Source organism: Theobroma cacao, unplaced genomic scaffold (genome assembly GCF_000208745.1).
Source record: "Theobroma cacao cultivar B97-61/B2 unplaced genomic scaffold, Criollo_cocoa_genome_V2, whole genome shotgun sequence".
In the NCBI taxonomy this organism is placed as follows: domain Eukaryota; kingdom Viridiplantae; phylum Streptophyta; class Magnoliopsida; order Malvales; family Malvaceae; genus Theobroma; species Theobroma cacao.
The window spans coordinates 1-17716 of record NW_017234890.1 but is presented as its reverse complement, the minus strand read 5'-3'; the positions used below and the strand labels follow the sequence as shown (position 1 = coordinate 17716).

General features: G+C 32.8%; 2 protein-coding genes and 1 pseudogene across 2 annotated transcripts; 1 reads left to right on the top strand and 2 right to left on the bottom strand.

Moving 5' to 3' along the window:
- Positions 1-313: 313 nt before the first annotated feature.
- LOC108663962 (TMV resistance protein N-like) lies at positions 314-2733 on the top strand (the record flags this gene model as incomplete). Its single annotated transcript, XM_018129881.1, has 2 exons — positions 314-540; positions 1623-2733. Coding segments are annotated over 2 exons (1338 nt in total), but the record flags the coding sequence as incomplete, so codon positions are not given.
- A 985-nt stretch (positions 2734-3718) lies between these two features.
- LOC108660459 lies at positions 3719-7227 on the bottom strand (annotated as a pseudogene).
- A 2785-nt stretch (positions 7228-10012) lies between these two features.
- LOC108663963 lies at positions 10013-16013 on the bottom strand. The gene is made up of 2 exons (XM_018129882.1): positions 15983-16013; positions 10013-11948 (listed from the first exon to the last, which is right to left on the bottom strand). The coding sequence occupies exon 2, from the start codon at positions 11885-11887 to the stop codon at positions 10403-10405; it is 1485 nt and encodes a 494-aa protein (XP_017985371.1). The 5' UTR covers positions 11888-11948; positions 15983-16013; the 3' UTR covers positions 10013-10402.
- Between the last annotated feature and the right edge of the window lie 1703 nt (positions 16014-17716).

Genomic DNA, 17716 nt, shown 5'->3' with positions numbered 1-17716 from the left:
CTATTTCTAATTATATTAGGATAAGATTCCTAATTAAATTAAGATAAGGTTATTGTATTTGGCACTATAAAAGGACCCTATGGGGTTAAAGAATTAGAATCACCTAGATTTAAAAAGAGTGATTTAGGTGTACATGGGATAAGGGTTATGAGTTTGAGACTGTTCTTGTAATTTCCTGATTTTTCTCTTAGTGGATTTTTCTCTGTTGCTATGCCCGTGGACGTAGGTCATCAAAAGACCGAACCACGTAAATTCTTGTGTTCTTGTGGGTGTGCTTGATTTCTTTCTTTCTTTATTCTATTGATTGGGTTAGATCTTGGGCAATTCTTTAGAGACAATTCCGCAATTTCCCAACAAGAGGCGACATAAGGTTTTTCCTATTTTCTATCATGTCGATCCATCTGACTTGCGGAAACAGACAGGGAGCGTTAAACAAGCTTTTGCTATACATGAAAATAAGTATAATAAAGATAAGACACAAAGGTGGCGACATGCTTTATTTGAAGCGGCTGATATTAATGGATGGCATTTAAAGGATAGGTACTTCCTTCTTCTATTAAGATTGTTTGTCTTTTTTGTTTTTTTGAAATTTGTTTGTCTTTTTTTAAAAAAAATATATACGGTAATTTAATACTTACTGCCTGTTTAGTCTGATTTTTTTTAACTTATTTACGTCTTAAAAGTAAAAATAAAGACAAACAGAATTTTAGAGAAAGCTCTTAAAAAAAAGATTTTTTTTAAGAATAATTTCTTTAAAAAAAAAACTTAAAGAAAAGCTCCAAAGAGGAGCTATCTCTTCTCTTTTTATAAAAACACACCAATTTTTAAGAAAAAACCCCTCTCTCTCAATCAATCTCCCTCTTCTCTCGCTTTCTCTGCAAATCACCCTCCTCCAACAAAAAATTATAATCTCCCTCTTTTCTACCTCTCTTTATAAAGACTAATAGAAAAAAAATAAAAGACTCAATAATAGAATAGTAAAATTTAAGATTTTTTTGTTCTTACAAAGATTAAGAAAAAAAAACTCAAAATTTAAAACTTCATTCAAGTACTATCTAAGGGTTTTTTCTCTTCTTCACCAAAAAATCTAATACTACTATTATTATACAAGTTTGAGAGTTGTTCTGTTTCTTTATGGATTTTTTTGATTTTAAACATCTGAAATCGTATATAAACTCGAAGTAAACTTGTTTTGCTTTAATTTATTGGATAATTGAAGATGACAGGGATACTCGTTATGATAATTTTAACAAAAATTAAAGTTTATATAATTTATTTTATCAAACAATTTACCAAATAGTTTTAGTTTAATTTTAAAAGCTTATTTTTCATAAGAGCTTCATAATAACTTTTAAGCTAAAAAAAACCTTGACCAAATAGGCTTTTATAGGTTACATGTAATATGTTTATTTAAATAGATTAAAAAATAATTAATTTCTTACTATTCAGATTTCCAACTTTAAAGACAAGAAATTAGGTAAAGAAAGACCATTATTTAAAAAAAAAGATAAGAATGACTATTATTTGCAACGTGCACCATGCAAACTTCTAATATAATATAAACTAAATATTAATTTCTGTTTTCTCATTTAAGATGTTTGTTTGATTTTTGGACTTTATAGGTATGAATCAGAATTTATTGGAGTCATCGTTAAAAAGATATCAACAAAGTTATGTGAAATACGTTCAAGTATTCCTAATAACTTGATTGGAATTCATTCACGTTTGGATAAGCTGTATGACAAAATAGACTTTGGGGAAGATCGTGATGTCCGCATTATAGGAATTTGTGGAATGGGTGGCATAGGTAAAACAACTCTTGCAAGTGTTGTTTATACGCAGATGTCTGGTGATTTTGAAGGTAAATGCTTTCTTGATAGTGTTCGAGAAGGTTTAATGAAATCCAGACTTATTTCTTTGCAAGCACAACTTCTTTCTAAGATATTTCCTGGGGAAAATTTCCAGTTTTCTAGTGTTTATGATGGAATTGAAATTATAAGTCGTAGGCTACGTCATAAAAAGGTTCTCGTTGTTATTGATGATGTGGATAACATGCAACACTTCGAATGCTTGGCTGCAAAGCGTGATTGGTTTGGTTTAGGGAGCAGAATCATCATAACAACTAGAGATGAGCATCTATTGCAAGCCTACGGAGTGGATGATATGTATAAGCCTACAACATTGAATGCCTCCGAAGCCCTACAGCTTTTAAGTTTGAAAGCTTTCAAGAGTGATACACCAAAAGATGATTTCATGTCACTTTCCAAAAGTTTTGTGCAATATGCTGGTGGCCTTCCATTAGCTCTTGAAGTTTTGGGCTCTTTTCTTTGTGATAGAGGTGCAGTTGAATGGAGAAGTGCCATAGATAGACTTAAAAGTGAACATGAGGAAGAAATTCACAATCGTCTTAAAATAAGCTTTGATGGATTAAAGGAAACAGAGAAGAATATATTCCTAGATATCGCACATTTCTTCAAAGGGTGGGACAGAGATTTTGTAACAAATATACTGGATGGCTGTGGGTATCATCCGGATATTGGACTAAATGCTCTCATCAAGAGAACTCTCATAAGAGTTGAAAACAACAAAATTTGGATGCATGATTTGCTACAAGAGATGGGAAGAAATATTGTTCGGCAAAAATCTCTCAATGAACCTGGTGAACGGTGTAGATTGTCGGAGGAAAGTGATGTATATCATGTGCTAACACAAAACTCGGTTAGTATTTCATAAAGAGGATAATGTATTTATTTACTTATTTTAGTCTCTACTTGGCAAATTATCCATCTTCTTTGTGTAAAGCCTTATGATACTCTTGATGTTTAGGGCACAAAAGCGATTGAAGGCATGGTCGTCTACAGCACTATATGGTACGAATATATATCTCTCCTTTTATCTTTATCTTTATTATTTATAAAAACCCGAATTTCAAAAATACAAATAGCAAACGACATATTTATTTTTTGTAATTTATTAAATTAACTATTTTATTCTTAATTATTGATTTTCTTATCAAATTGAAATACTCTTTATTAATGAATATAATTCTCATGCATTATATTACTTCTTATAAAATAAGTATACTACGTATAAAATTAAATAAACATTTCAAATCTATTATTTAATCCTATTTTAATTTATTTTGTTAAGTATAATAGTTTTATGTTACACATTTTCAACTTTCATTCATTTCTTTTCTGAAATTATATATAAAAGTAATGGTATGAAATAAAATTTTTTTAAACTATTTAAATAAACATATAAGCATATTACATTTACCATGTAAAAATAAAATAATTAGTTTTCTTTATAAGAAGATATAAGAATTGAAATCAATTTTAACATTTACATTATAACTATTAATATTAATTAAACATTTTATCAATTAGTTTCTTGGAATTAAAAATTGATTGATATTCCTTTTATTTGAATATCCATATATAATTTTATTAACTATATAAAAATTAATTTTTTAAAATATATTTTTTAATCATATTTTTACTTTATTTAATTAAGTTTATATATTGTACATACCACACTTTTAATTTATTTTTATTTAATAAGAATTTTTTTCTCCTTTTTCTTTCTTTCCTCTGAATTATCCTTAGCTGTCAAATGGCAGCCTATTACGCCTACCGAGGGCTTCATAAATGGCAGCCAATTTAAATAGTATGGAATGGATATGACAAACATGTTTTATTTATTTAAAGAAATTATGTTAATTATCTTGTGTTGCATCAATCAAGTCCTCCAAATCCTTGCAGTCTTCAACATTTTCTTTCAGTCCCCCTTCATCTGCACTTGGGACAATATTTTTGTAATCCATGTCGTTATCAACAGTAAGGTCTTCCACATTCGATAACAACTTCCTGAATGCATTCAATGAGAATTTACTGATTTCCAAGATTCTTACTGAGGTCCCATACCCATCATAAGGATCTTTATACTTATTATAAACATCTAATGCTTTTGAGGTTATAGATATAAAGAAGCTTTGTAATGGAGGGAAAACTAAACTTTTTGGAATAAGTGTAGAAGAAACCCACAGTGATAGTGAGGTCAAACGGGGTAATGAACACAGCTTTGATATGCTAGTGATTCCCAATTCGATATCCCCATCAAGGTGTAGCTCTTCTAGTCGCTCCAACCTGACATTAAACAAAAATATAGGCTAATTAAGCAACCAGAAGCAACAAGTTAATCACACAAATAGATATATAATGAAGTATATATCTTTTATCTTTTCCATGACAAAGTCAGCAGCAACTTACGGAACATAGCTTTTAGGTAGTGAACTACAACTGTTGTAATGCTTTGATGATATGTGTTTAACAGATGTTTTTAAAGCATTATGGCGTATGTAGTTATAGGAGACTGGAATGGGGTTGTAGATGGATGATCATTATGTCAGGGGGGTGTAAAGTATACACGGTTATATGTATCAGGTTTGACTTGGGAGAGCTTGGTAGATCGAACTTGAGGGCTGTAAGGTGTTTTATTGCTGTTAATGCAGCAGGGGAGAGTCATGTGTTCTGCTGTAATGTTTTGATAATGAATAAAAGGAATGGCTTATCAATATATATATATATATATAATGAAGTAAATACCCATGTGAAGAAAAATTAAGAAAAAATAAAGCATCAATTTAGAGAGCCATAACAAAGAAGACTAAATTTATCTTTGTTAAATTATAAAATATGAATATTTAGTTGCATTATCAGTGATCTAACCAAGTCATAAAACATGCAAACAATAAAAATTATTAACAACCCTACCTAGCAAATCAATTAAGACAAAAGGTTAAAAAGCAAAAAATAGAAAAAAATATGAATATGAATATGGTTCAATGACTTATGATTATACATTAATGATAATGATTTATATTATAAATTTATTAAATATTGCATTTACAACAATTAAAGAAGCAAACTCCATGTAATTGCCTCACCTTGGAAGGCTCTAAGCATGCGATCAAACTGTGAGAATAAGATAAAATATAATATACCTTTGGGTTTCTAAAATTTCAAGGCTAAGGGGGCACCTATTTGGTTTGAGATCTACATGAACTAATTTCTTTCCATCAACTAAAAAAAGTTAATTTAGTAAGGCATCTAGATAAAGTTAATGAATGTGGGAATTTTGAGGGAAGAATAAAAAAATGAGCAGATTTTCATACAGTAAAAGAGTAGGAAAACAAATAAGATTAATAACAAATTATATTAAAAAGCAAGATTATAATAAGACATCTACTACTCACCTTGGTTGCAAGTTTTGGGGAATTAAAACTGACAAAGTGTCCCGTACAGCTAGCAATCTTAGAGTAGTCAATTCCCATAAGTTGTAAGGTAGCTTCTTGATATTAGAATAAAAAATAACAAGAATTTCAAGTTTTTTCAAATTTCCCAATGCCCAAGCATTCTCCAAACGACAACTTTTTAAGTATAAAGTTCGAAGGTTTGTTAAGAATTGTAGTCTTTCTAACGACAAGATGTTTGAAAGAACTAAAACTTTAAGGGCTTTCATTCCTTTAAAAAACATAATTGGAACTCTTGTTAAACTGCCTTTATGATATTTATAACCATACTCTAACAAGAGAGTTTTGAGATTTGGAAACTCCATTTTTTGAGGAAGAATATTTATGTTATTCTCTATTAATGAGATTGCTGTGTAGCTTTCAAAGCTTTCACTCCTAGGCCATTCCTCTAACCCACTTTTCACCATGAATGTGTTTTCCCCTCCTGACATCATCTAATGAATAAAATCACGAACCACATCATGCATTTTCGCACGCCTTTCATTACTGATTTCCAACAACAAACCTGACTTTTGGAGGTTTTTTATTGTTACACACATTTCCCTCCTTGCATCTTCAAGTAAGTTAACATCATGGAACATTCCTTGCCCAATTCCATACATAGTTAATTGGTCAATACTAATTTCACAACCTTCTAGAAAAAGAGAACACAATAACAAACATGAACGACTATTGCTTCCTTTTAGATAATCATAACTAATCTGAAGTCTGCTATAGATTCCTCCACAAACATCTTGATTCTCTTTATGTCTAGAGTCTTTTAGTCGTGGATTTACTGCTTCCCACCCATCTAGAATTTCATCTTTCAAAGCTCTTCCCATAGTCACAATTGCAAGAGGCAAACCCTTGCATTCTCCGACAACCTCCTTAGCTACATCATTCAAGGGGGAAGTGACATCTTTTAGACCAGCATTATCTTTGAATAAAGCCCACGTTTCATGTTCAGATTAGATATTGGGCGGAACTTCCTTTTGACAATTCATGCGACTGCAAACTTGTTGAAGACGCATGGTTAGAAAAATTTTGCAACCCTTGTGGTCATCACCGAATGGAATTCCAATAACCCTCAAGTCAAGTTCTTCCCAAACATTATCAAGGATTATAAGGATGCTTTTCACATCTTTTATTCTCAACCACAATTGCTCCGTTTTTCCTTCCATAGACTTCTTTTCAAAATCTAAATCTAAGAAGTCTGCAATTTTGTTTTGAATATTGTTGAAATTTAGAGTTTGGGACACAGTTGCGATCACAACTTTATCGAAGAGTTGTTTGGCTTGGTTTCCCACTTCTTTTGCCAAGGTGGTTTTACCCACTCCTCCCATCCCATATAGTCCAATCATGTTCACATCATCCTTTTTCAAAGCCTCCATGATCTCTCTGAAAGCAGAATTCGAAGATTCAGAAGCCATGAAATCCTTAGATGAAATGAACTCTAATCCTAGAAGAGTAGCTTGGTGACCTACTCGTTGAAAATTACAAGTCTCTGCTAAAAGTTGAGAGATAAAAATTGTCTTCTAGCTACTTTGATACCTAAGCAGTGTCGCCAGCCCCAACTAGGACACCATTTGAAACACTTGTTACGTTCTATGTCATCTTCCAAACTTTGAGCTTCTCTCAGTTCCTTCTCTGCCCTTGTTAGCCAGTCCTCAACGTCCTTCTCAATTACCTCAGTTTGCCTTTGAGCCTCATCGACATCATCTTTCACCCAATCTTGTCTCAATTCAAGTTCGTTTCGTTGATTCTTGAAATGTTCAACAATTTTGCCAAAACCAAAAAAAGCAATGGAGATAAGGTGATGTGTATTCTGTTGCCAGGTTCCCCACGGTACTGGCAGTTGCAGCAGCAAATTCAGCAGCCGTTCTTCGATGATCTGAGATTGAAAAGCAACGTCGATGAAAAACAAAAAAAGGGAAAAGAAAAGCAACTTCGACAATTAAAAATTTTTACAGAGGGACAAAAACAGTTATGAAATATTTAAGAGTAATAAGAGTAGGTCTAGGAAAAATGGAAAAATATTGGCAACTTGGGTCAAATTAGTCGTCCCATATCCCCATGTCAGTTTCCCCCTCACCAATTAACAAACAAATATGATTCTCTTTTCTTTGATAATGCAGTTACAATCTAACGAGAAAGTAATAACAGCAGGTATATATAGGATAATATTGAAATTAGGAACAATGGAAATGTATTGGCAGCTTGGCTCAAAGTCATCCCATATACTCCCATATGAGCTTCCCTACTGATTGATAAACAAATATGATTCTCTTTTCTTTGATAACCCATCTACATTGCACAGCTAATGCTATACATTAACCAAGTTTGTTTTATTTGACAACTTCCATACAAAACAAAAGTTTATTTTGTCAATAATCAATTGTTTTCATTTCACACTTTGTTTAAGACATAACAAGCCTAATCTCACCCATATAAATAAAATCAACTTCGAATTGTTTCCTTTCTGTAAACACCTATCCCAAATAATAAAATAACAAACTAACATATATCATAAAAATTAATCAAAAATAAATAAAAAAAGAAAACAGAGAAGGGAAAAGACTGCACGTTTGCACAGCTTCCCTCTCCCCACAGTCAACTCACTTCAGGCCTATGGTCACCCTATGGTCTTCTAATTATCACCAATTGCACTGGGCATTTAATGTCCCTTGGACAGCCAGATTTGGGGGAAGGGGGCACCATCGGCTGCCTCCCCCGAGCTTACTTTCACCTAGAGCCTTGTGAAATTATGCTCAAAAGAGCCTGATTTCGTTTTTGAGTTGTCCAAAAATTTGGACAATCAAGCTCTATAAAAACTTTTGAAACTCATGAGAAAAAAAAAAACCAGATTCAAAGAACCAAAAACCTAACTATCTAAAGTCTCAAAAACTCCTCCTAAAAAAAAAAAACCAAGAAAGAACCTTAGGTCTACCAGTAGCTGGAAACCACAATCAAAAGGAAAAGATAGCAAAAACAACCAAAAAAAAAAGGGAGGGAAACAAGCTGGAGGATCGGGGAGAGGCGTTTTTATTCTTTTGTTAAGGAAAATGGGTTGGGAAGAAGATGAAAATAATAATAAAACGTGTGGTCATGAAAAATAGGTTAAGTAAGTTCCTAAAATAGGATAAAAAAATAATAATAGAAAAAGTATTTACCCTTTTGAGAAATAGATTGGGTAAAATACATAAATAAATAATCATGGCAACAATAGAATAGAATATTTGGTTAAAAAAGAGATATAGGTAAGAGGTGAATATTTTACTAAAAAAATAGATAAACATTTGAATTCTAAACAAAAAAAAAAAGAAATGATAATGGTTGTAATAGTAAAATATATATATATAGCTGGGATCAATATATATAGTTTGGAAAGTTTCTAGGTTTGGTCTCAAAAAATAAAGAAAAAATAAAATAAAATAAAAAATATATATATAATACCAATCAATCCGAAAATCATATACATTGCTGATGATGAAATGTTCTTTCGAAAGCCGAGAAGTCGCGATTCTAAATGAATTTTTCTAGGCTAGAGATTTCAATTAAGACCCCACTAGTACAATGGAAGGGTTTTAATCTTGAGTTCCAATAAAAATTATCATGTTAGTAAAATATATACAAAAATAATGGAATAGTTAGTTAAAAAAAAGAAAAAAAATAAGATAGGTTAATAAGAAATTTAGGAAAGAAGTTGTGCCATAAATATATATATAAATAATAATAATTCTAAAATAAAACATATGATAGCATTTAGGTGAAAAGAGGATTTATATCACAAAAAGAGATAAACACTTAAATATAAAAAATATATATAATAAGATAAATATAGTTAGATAAAAATAATAAATGGAAAATACTATTTCATGCAAAAGCGAATAATTGTCAAAAAATAACAAAGGGGTTACGGGAAATTTAAGAGGTGAATTATTGAAATTTATTGATACATCACACCTCATTGTTGCATTGTTAAATATCATGGCATGTAAACATATTCTGTATATGAGCATAAGCCTCGATGATGGGACTTTCCGAGAGAGCTTGTGAAGGCTAGTTTCTTCAAAAAATTTCCCAAGTGAAAAGATACATCCGAGTCCCACCAACATGAAGGGAGGGCTAAAATAATATTTTTAATAAAAGGCTTCCGCTTGTAATAGATTTGCATTCATGAAAAATATTATTTTTACTTACAAATGACAACCCCAATGATGGGATTTACTTGTTAAACTTGTGAAGGTGAGTTCCCCAATTATTTCCTTAGGTGAGAGAATACCCCCGAATTCCACCAGCATGATGGGCAGATTCGAAAAGTACAATCAATAAAAGGTTTTCGTTTGACATTATCTCGATTTTATGCCATGCATTTCACAATTGCATCACATGCACGTCACACCCGTAAAACCAAATAAAATATTTTAATTTGTTAATAGAATAAAAGATAAAAATGAATAAATAATAATCAAAGAAACGTAAGAATAAAATCAGTGGGTTAAGATAATAAATGATTAAATGATATCATTCGTGAAACGGACGTCATGGGGTGTTAATCCTTTCCTATGTATAACCGTACTATTAAACCCAACTCTAAACAAAATATGTAGACTAATTTGTTGTTCTTTAGATAGATATAAAGTCTGCAATTTTCGCTTGAATATTGTTGACATTTGGAGTTTGAGACACAGTTACAATAACAACTTATTATTATTATTATTATTGAAATGTAACATATTGTCTGGTCCCATTTGGGTTTGCATTACATCCAATTTCCAAACAAAATAAAATCGATACAAGATGCCATCGACTAACAGAGACACAACTCCTACCAACAATTCAAGATATATATATATATATATATTACGGCACAACAATACTCCTCCTCTTCCCACCCCATTTATTTACTATGTATGCCAACCGACCAACCGGTGGGCAAGGTTGGGCAAAGGAAGTGCTGCTTCCTTAATTACTCGCAAGTGACATATATATATATATATATATTACGGCATAACAATATTCCTCCCCTTCCCACCCCATTTATTTACTATGTATCCCAACCGACCAACCGGTGGGCAAGGTTGGGCAAAGGAAGTGCTGCTTCCTTAATTACTCGCAAGTGACAGATACTTGCACTTCACCATATTTACCATATATGCTCTTGGTTTGGGTCCCGACCACTGCATCAAAGTATTCACTTCCCTGGGCAATTGGGTCATCAGGAGAAATTGTATCATAATCCCACAAATCTGTCGTGATTGTTAACCCGGCAGTCATTGGTACTACCACAACTGAACGAGTCAGGGGAATAGAATGATGGGGACGCACTTGGACGTATTCACTGGACGATTTCTCAAACAATGTTAGGGATGTTGATGATCCCCCTATAACCTGCGAAGCTTTGATTGTTCCATACACATCCGCCGGTGATTCTTTATCCCCGTTGATTAGCAAAACATCGATAGTGGCATTGAGAGCTTGTCTTACCACGGAGAAACCCACCGTAACATTGCCATATTCACCATACACAACCTTCTCTAAACGCTTGTCGTAATTGGCGAAAGTTATATTCTCAGTTCTTGGTTCCCACACGATGTCGCCTTGAGCAATCTCATCGTCGGGGGAGATAATGTCATAATCCCACAAACTAACGCTAATAACGAACACATCATCGCCCGAAATAGCAGTAGAAGGGCCTGTCAACGTGGCAAATTCGCCAGGACGTTTGCTCTCATAGTTACTTGAACTCCGATCATACACTGTATGAACGCCCCAGAAGTCCTTGACCTTCACCGTTCCGTAGAGCTCACCAGGATTCTCACTATCAATATCGTTCACACGTACATACTCGATGCTTACCAAGGTACGCGGGTGTGAAACATTTGCATCAACAGCAGCACCAACAGCAATATCTGCATTACGAGCATTGCCAACATCAACATGAACTTGGCGTTTCATGCGGCTACTTATGCGTGGGACATACAGCAAGATCCCAAGTGCGGCAATGGCTTGACCTACAGTCCAAATGTTGGCTGTGTTAGGGTTCGGGACGTTAGGTAAGGGCGTATTAGGTGTCCAGTAGGGGAAGTCAGCACGTTGGACAGCACTAGAAAAAGTGCCAAAGGACTGCTGCATGCGGACGAGTTGCGAAGTGAGTCGTGCGGAATTGAACCAGTTTGTGACAATATGGTTGGTGATTAATTGAAACCTAGCAGATTCCGCAATCATCTGAGTTAGAACCAACAGTGCTCGAGCACAATCCTGCAATGCATTGTTTTGGGTTGAGTTCGGGTCCTCCGTTGTTGCTAGGATTGCAATGGCATTTCGCAAATTAGGTAAACCCAGATGAACATTTAAGCGGGTAGTGCCGGCTGCAACAACAAAATTGTAACCATCTACATAGCTTCCACCATATGCGAGATGTCTCGATCCAGGAATCAGAGATGAATCTGAAAACTCCCAAAATGGTTCGTCTTCAATATCTCTTGAATATCCACGCACGTATAGATTTCTCTGGTCGATTCTCAAGATGATGGTGGAATCGCCAGAAGTTAGGCGAATATCTAACCAGCTTACAGGCTCTGTCTGTGGCATGAGCACATGGATATCATGTGATATGGAGGAGGAGAGTATGGATCTTAGGTTTTGGATAAATGTCTGGTAATCATCTTCATCAACATTGAAAGCAATTGAAGTGTCCCTTCCTGCCATTGTTGATCACGCCTTCTTGTTTGCGAAGATAGGATGGAAGTGTTTGTGCGGCCATTAGAGCCACCCCTTGCTGCTTAAATACTGAAAGAACTCGTGACAAAAGGCACGTTTTATTATGGGGAAAATAAAACGTTTTATTGTGGGCATGAATACATTCATTGTTTGAAAGGATAAAAAAAAGACACGTTTTATTGTGGGCGAGGGGGTTCACGGTACAAGACGAATTGGCAACATGGCTCACACTTGTCATGTGCCTCTAGAAGTTCTTTGGCCATCATGTGCTATCAACATTATTATATAATTTTTATATATTTTGATTTAAATTTTATTTAAAAGGTAAATATATTAAGAGTGTTTTTAATTAATTTCTTTTAAAAAAATTATACTTAATGGTCCATGAACATAAGTTCGTAAATAAGTATGGATAATAGTCCAGGCATGTAAACACTATGTCATTGAAGCCAATTATGTGATAAGTGTCAATTAATTAAGAAAGCAGTGAAATTGTATTTATATTGTTGAAATAAAATAAAAATTAAAAGATATATCATCAAAAACGATGTTTAATGCTCCTTTCAAATTTTATCGGTTAGCCTTTTTCCTTTATACTGGTCTTTTAGGTGATGGACTTGGAGCAGTAATGTTTATTTTCAATAATGGGAAATTTTATCCTTTTTGCAGTTGATTACCATTCCAGCTTTTATCGCTTAGCTTTTTCCATTACACATGGTCTTTTAGGTGATGGCCTCGGAGTAGTAATTGATGTTCATTTTATAATAATGGGAAATTTTTATTAAAATATTAATTTAATACAAATTACATAGACCTCAATGAAATAAACTTTGAGTTAATTAAATTATAAAAAAAATCAATAAACTGTGATGGAGTTGAACATTTTATCAATGAAATTAAAAAGTTAATCAATTAAGATATATTTAAAAAATTAATAACTTAATATTGTAGATATCTTAGTTTGTCCGAACCTCTTAATAAAAATTTTGAAATAACAAATCTAATTTAAAGAAACAACAGATAATTCTTCTTCGGCTAGCAAAAATATTTAGAATATAGAAAATTTTCAATAATTGATGTGATCCTTCTATTGTTGTCCTTTTTATTTTTGTCATTTTGCAATCATTTTTCCCTTGAGGTCCATTTATTTTCCACGTACTTGCTTGCTCGATTTAATGGCTTTCATGCAAAAATATTTCTCTAGCTACTTACTGGACATCAACAAAGGATCAGAGCACCCGTATCAACCAACCATTTTACAGATAAAGGATGCATATGTGGACAAATATGAAAATATCCATAACTATTGGTAAAAAAATGTAAAAAATTAGGAATATTTAAAATAAACATTAGAAATTTAGAATAAAATTTTAATATATAATTATATACATATTATAGAGTTATAATATAAAAACTATATCATACTAAAATGCTACACATAGTATATTATTGAACACTTATAGGGTCAAAACTTAAATGATCAATATTATTATATTATATTATGACAAAAATATAAATAAATTGAACAAAGCTGAACTGATTAATAATACCTAATACCATATTGAATACTAATTATGAAAAATTGACTTCATGTATGTGTCCTTAAATGTCTTCCGTAAGATTTCAAGATATAATTTTTATAGAAGTTGAAAGCAGAAAAGAGATCAACAAGCTTCCTTTAAATTATTTTAATGACGCATACCTTAATGGAGATAAATGGAGGAGGATTGAGGATAATGTAACAACTGGTAAATTATCAATTTTGGTTAATGGGTTACGGACCAATCCGATTAACTTGAAGAGAGGCCTAAGATAAGGGTGTCCCCTTTTTCCCTTTCTTTTCAATATGGTTGTGGAAGCTTTGAGTGTTTTTGTGGTTCGAGAGAAAGACGTAAATCTTTGTCAGGGATTTCCAATGGGTATGAATGGGAGGCGAATTTCTCACTTATAGTTTTGCAGATGAACTGATTAGGGCAAAACTGAAGGATCTCGTTAATAGTAGAAGCGTGCTTCGATGTTTCCAAATGATGTCTGATTGTAAAATAAATTTCAACAACAGCTTTCCGTATGGAGTTGGTGTTGATAGTATTGTACTTAATGTTTGGATGGAGGTTGTAAGGTGCAGAGTTAGAGAACTTCCCACTACATTGAGGTCTACCTCTTGGAGCTAATCTTAGGCAGTTAAAATCTTGGAAACCGGTGTTGAAAAGAATGGAGGCTAGACTAGCTGAATGGAAATCCACGTTATTATCTATGGGAGGTAGAATCATAATATTGAGATCTATTATTGCCAATATTGATCTTTACAATGAAAATTAAAAGAGATATCATAAAAAACAGGGTTTAATGCTCCTTTCAACTTTTTTTATCACTTAGCTTTTTTCCTTTATACTTGGTCTTTTAGGTGATGGCCTTGGAGCAGTAACGTTAATTTTCAACAATGGGAAATTTTACCTTTTTTGCAGTTGATTACCTTTCCAACTTTTATCACTTAGCGTTTTCCTTTATACTTGGTCTTTTAGGTGATGGTCTTGGAGTAGTAATTAATGTTCATTTTACAATAATGGGAAATTTTTTATTAAAATATTAATATGATACAAATTACATAGACCTCAATAAATAAATTTTGAGTTAATTTAATTATAAAAAAATTCAATAAACTGTGATGGAGTTAAAAAATTTTATCAATGAAAATAGAAAGCGTATCCATTAACATATATTTAAAAAATTAATAAATTAATACTGTAGATATGTTGGTTTGTTCGAACCTCTTAAAAAAAATTTCCAAATAACAAATCTAATTTAAAGAAACAAGAATCTTATGGCCAGTAGAAGGGTTACTGGGGCCGGAATCTCCAATCGAGGAACGGTCTCAGTTTTCTTATGTAATCTTTCTCCAAGAATCTCCCACTATTGGTTACGTACGATCTGCTGAAGATATAGGGAGATTGTCGACACCTTCATCGCTCCCAAATATTATAACTTTAACAAGTTATAAGCCATCGTATGGCTCTGTCGATCTGTTTTATCTCCTTTTACAAGCAAAAAAAAAAAAAAAAAACCCACTAAGTAATCATGCTTTGTAGCCCTCGGGAGAATGCCTATCCTTCTTTTGATGCGTCTGGAACGTTGCAGAAGAAGACACCCTAATAGTCATAGAAGACTTCAACCATATGCCCTCATCAGTACATTATTTTGTACAAGGCTTCGACCATATGCCTGACTTCGTGCAATCCGAATCCACCTTCATTACCTACTATGGATAAGCTTGTGATGAATATAATATTTTCAACTAATAACAAGTTATGAACATGTCTATCCTATTCACGGTTCAGCTTTAGCAGCTTCCCTAGTTTCTTTCGAATAAAGGATATTCTAACTAATGCAAAATTGACTTAACGTTTTTGCTCCACAACATGAGGTCAACTTCCAGATGAGCTGGATATTATCATCTGGAGTCATATTCTTTAACACCCCTGTCCACACTTGGTTTGTCGGTTTATTGGCTTCCATGGAAAAATATATGCACATTTACTTCATTTTGTAAAAAGAATAGAAGAGGTTATCTGGTCCAAGGAATTGGAGACACTTGGAGAAGTCTTAAACATGCAGAGCTCCAAGGGAATAACCAACAGGTGGAGAAATGTTAATTGAGTAGGGCAGCACGTGGGTCAATCACGTTTAACATTTTTGTGAATGGTGGAGAGATCTGCAGGTGTAATGTTTCTTATCTTATATAAAAGAGAAACAAAGAAAAAACCAAAAATTATTTAAGTATTTTTATCTTCAATATCTCTCGAGTATTCATGCACGTATAAATTTCTCTTGTCAATTCTTAAGATAATGGTCAAATCACCAGAAATTAGGCGAATATCTAACCAGCTTAGAGGCTGTGACTGTGGCATGAGCACATTGACATCATGTGATGTGGAGGATGAGAGTATGGATCTGAGGCTCTCCACAAATGTCTGGTAATCATCTTCATCAACATTGAAAGCAATTGGAGTGTACCCACCTGCCATTGTTGATCACGCCTTCTTGTTTGCAAAGATAAGATGCGAGTGTTTGTGCGGCCATTAGAGCCGGTGCTTGCTGCTTAAATAATGAAAGAACTCGTGACAAAAGGCACGTCTTATTATGGGCAAAATAAAACGTATGAATGCATCCAATATTTGAGCAAACAAAAAAGGCACGTTTACTTGTGGGTGATGGGGTTCGGTACAAGACCAATTGGCAACATCGCTTACACTTGTCATTTGCTCAATGCTCCCTCTAGAAGCTCTTTGCCCATCATGTGCTACCAACATTATTCTTATATGATTTCTAAATATTTTTATTTAAATTTAATTTAAAAGGTAAATATGTTAAGAGTTTTTCTTTTTTTTAATTAATTTCCTAAAAAAAATTATACTTAATGGTCCAAGGACATGAGCTTGTAGATGAAGCATGTAAGCACTATGTCATTGAAGCCAATTTGGGTTCGACTGATTTAGTATTTATATTATTGAAATAAAATAAAATTAATAGAGATAGCATAAAAAATACTTAAAATATAGAAATTATTGAATAATTGATGTGATCCCTTTATTGTATTTTTGTCATTCTGTAATTATTTTTCCCTATTGGCTTTCATGGAAAAATATCACCCGACCATTTTACGGATAATGGATGCATATATGGACAAATATAAAAATATCCATAATTATTGGCAAAAACATGATGAAAATTTATAGTAAATTTTAGAATAAAATTTTAGTATATAATCAAATACATATTTCAGAGTTATAATATAAAAATTATATCACATATTAGAATTACCAATTAAATGTTTATACATCTATAATATAGATAATCATATTATATTACAATTTATATGATAAAAATTGAAATAAATTGAACAAATTTGTAAAATATTAATCTTCAAAAGGTTTGAACCCATTAATAATACCTCATACCAAATTTGTCGACCAATATCGTGAGACTGCTATGACATGTGGGATCCGGTGGAGCGAGGCTCTCGAAGGTTATTATGTGGTAGCGGGACCACGGATTTTATTTGATTTTCTACTCGAGACAAAAATCTCTTTAGATTTTCAGACTCTTATTTCTTTCATGGTGAAACAAAATTATACAGTTTTCTGTAGTTCCCTCGCATTTATTATTACATGAATTTTACACTCACGTGCGAGGCTATTTGTGAACTGTGTATAAATCTGGTTACTATTTGGTTTCGCAGGAGCTTGACCAACTTTATTGGTTTGATTTGAGTAAAATATCAATTGATTTTGATGGCGGAAATCCTTTTATGTACTATTGTTTTAAAACAATATTTCAAATGACTATCTTGAAAAAGGTTATTGATTTGTTTTTGAGGGGAAACTTTTATTTACTTGGTTGATTTACCACTTGAAATGATTACAATGCCTAAGAAATTTTTTGTTTTTCATATAAGGCACAAACGTCTGTTTAAAATAAATTATTTTTGTAATCTTGCATTTTTAATATCAATTGATCTATTGTTTGCTTGTTTCCCATCTACGCCCTACTCACGGAGCCGATGATCACTGAGTCTGTGAGACTCACACCCCTTTTTATTTCCCTTTTTGCAGACAGTGATCAGCCTAGTGCGTAATCATCGGTGTGTACGGTCCACCGCAGATAAATAAAGGCATCTCATAGCATTTTATCCCGAGTCGCTCC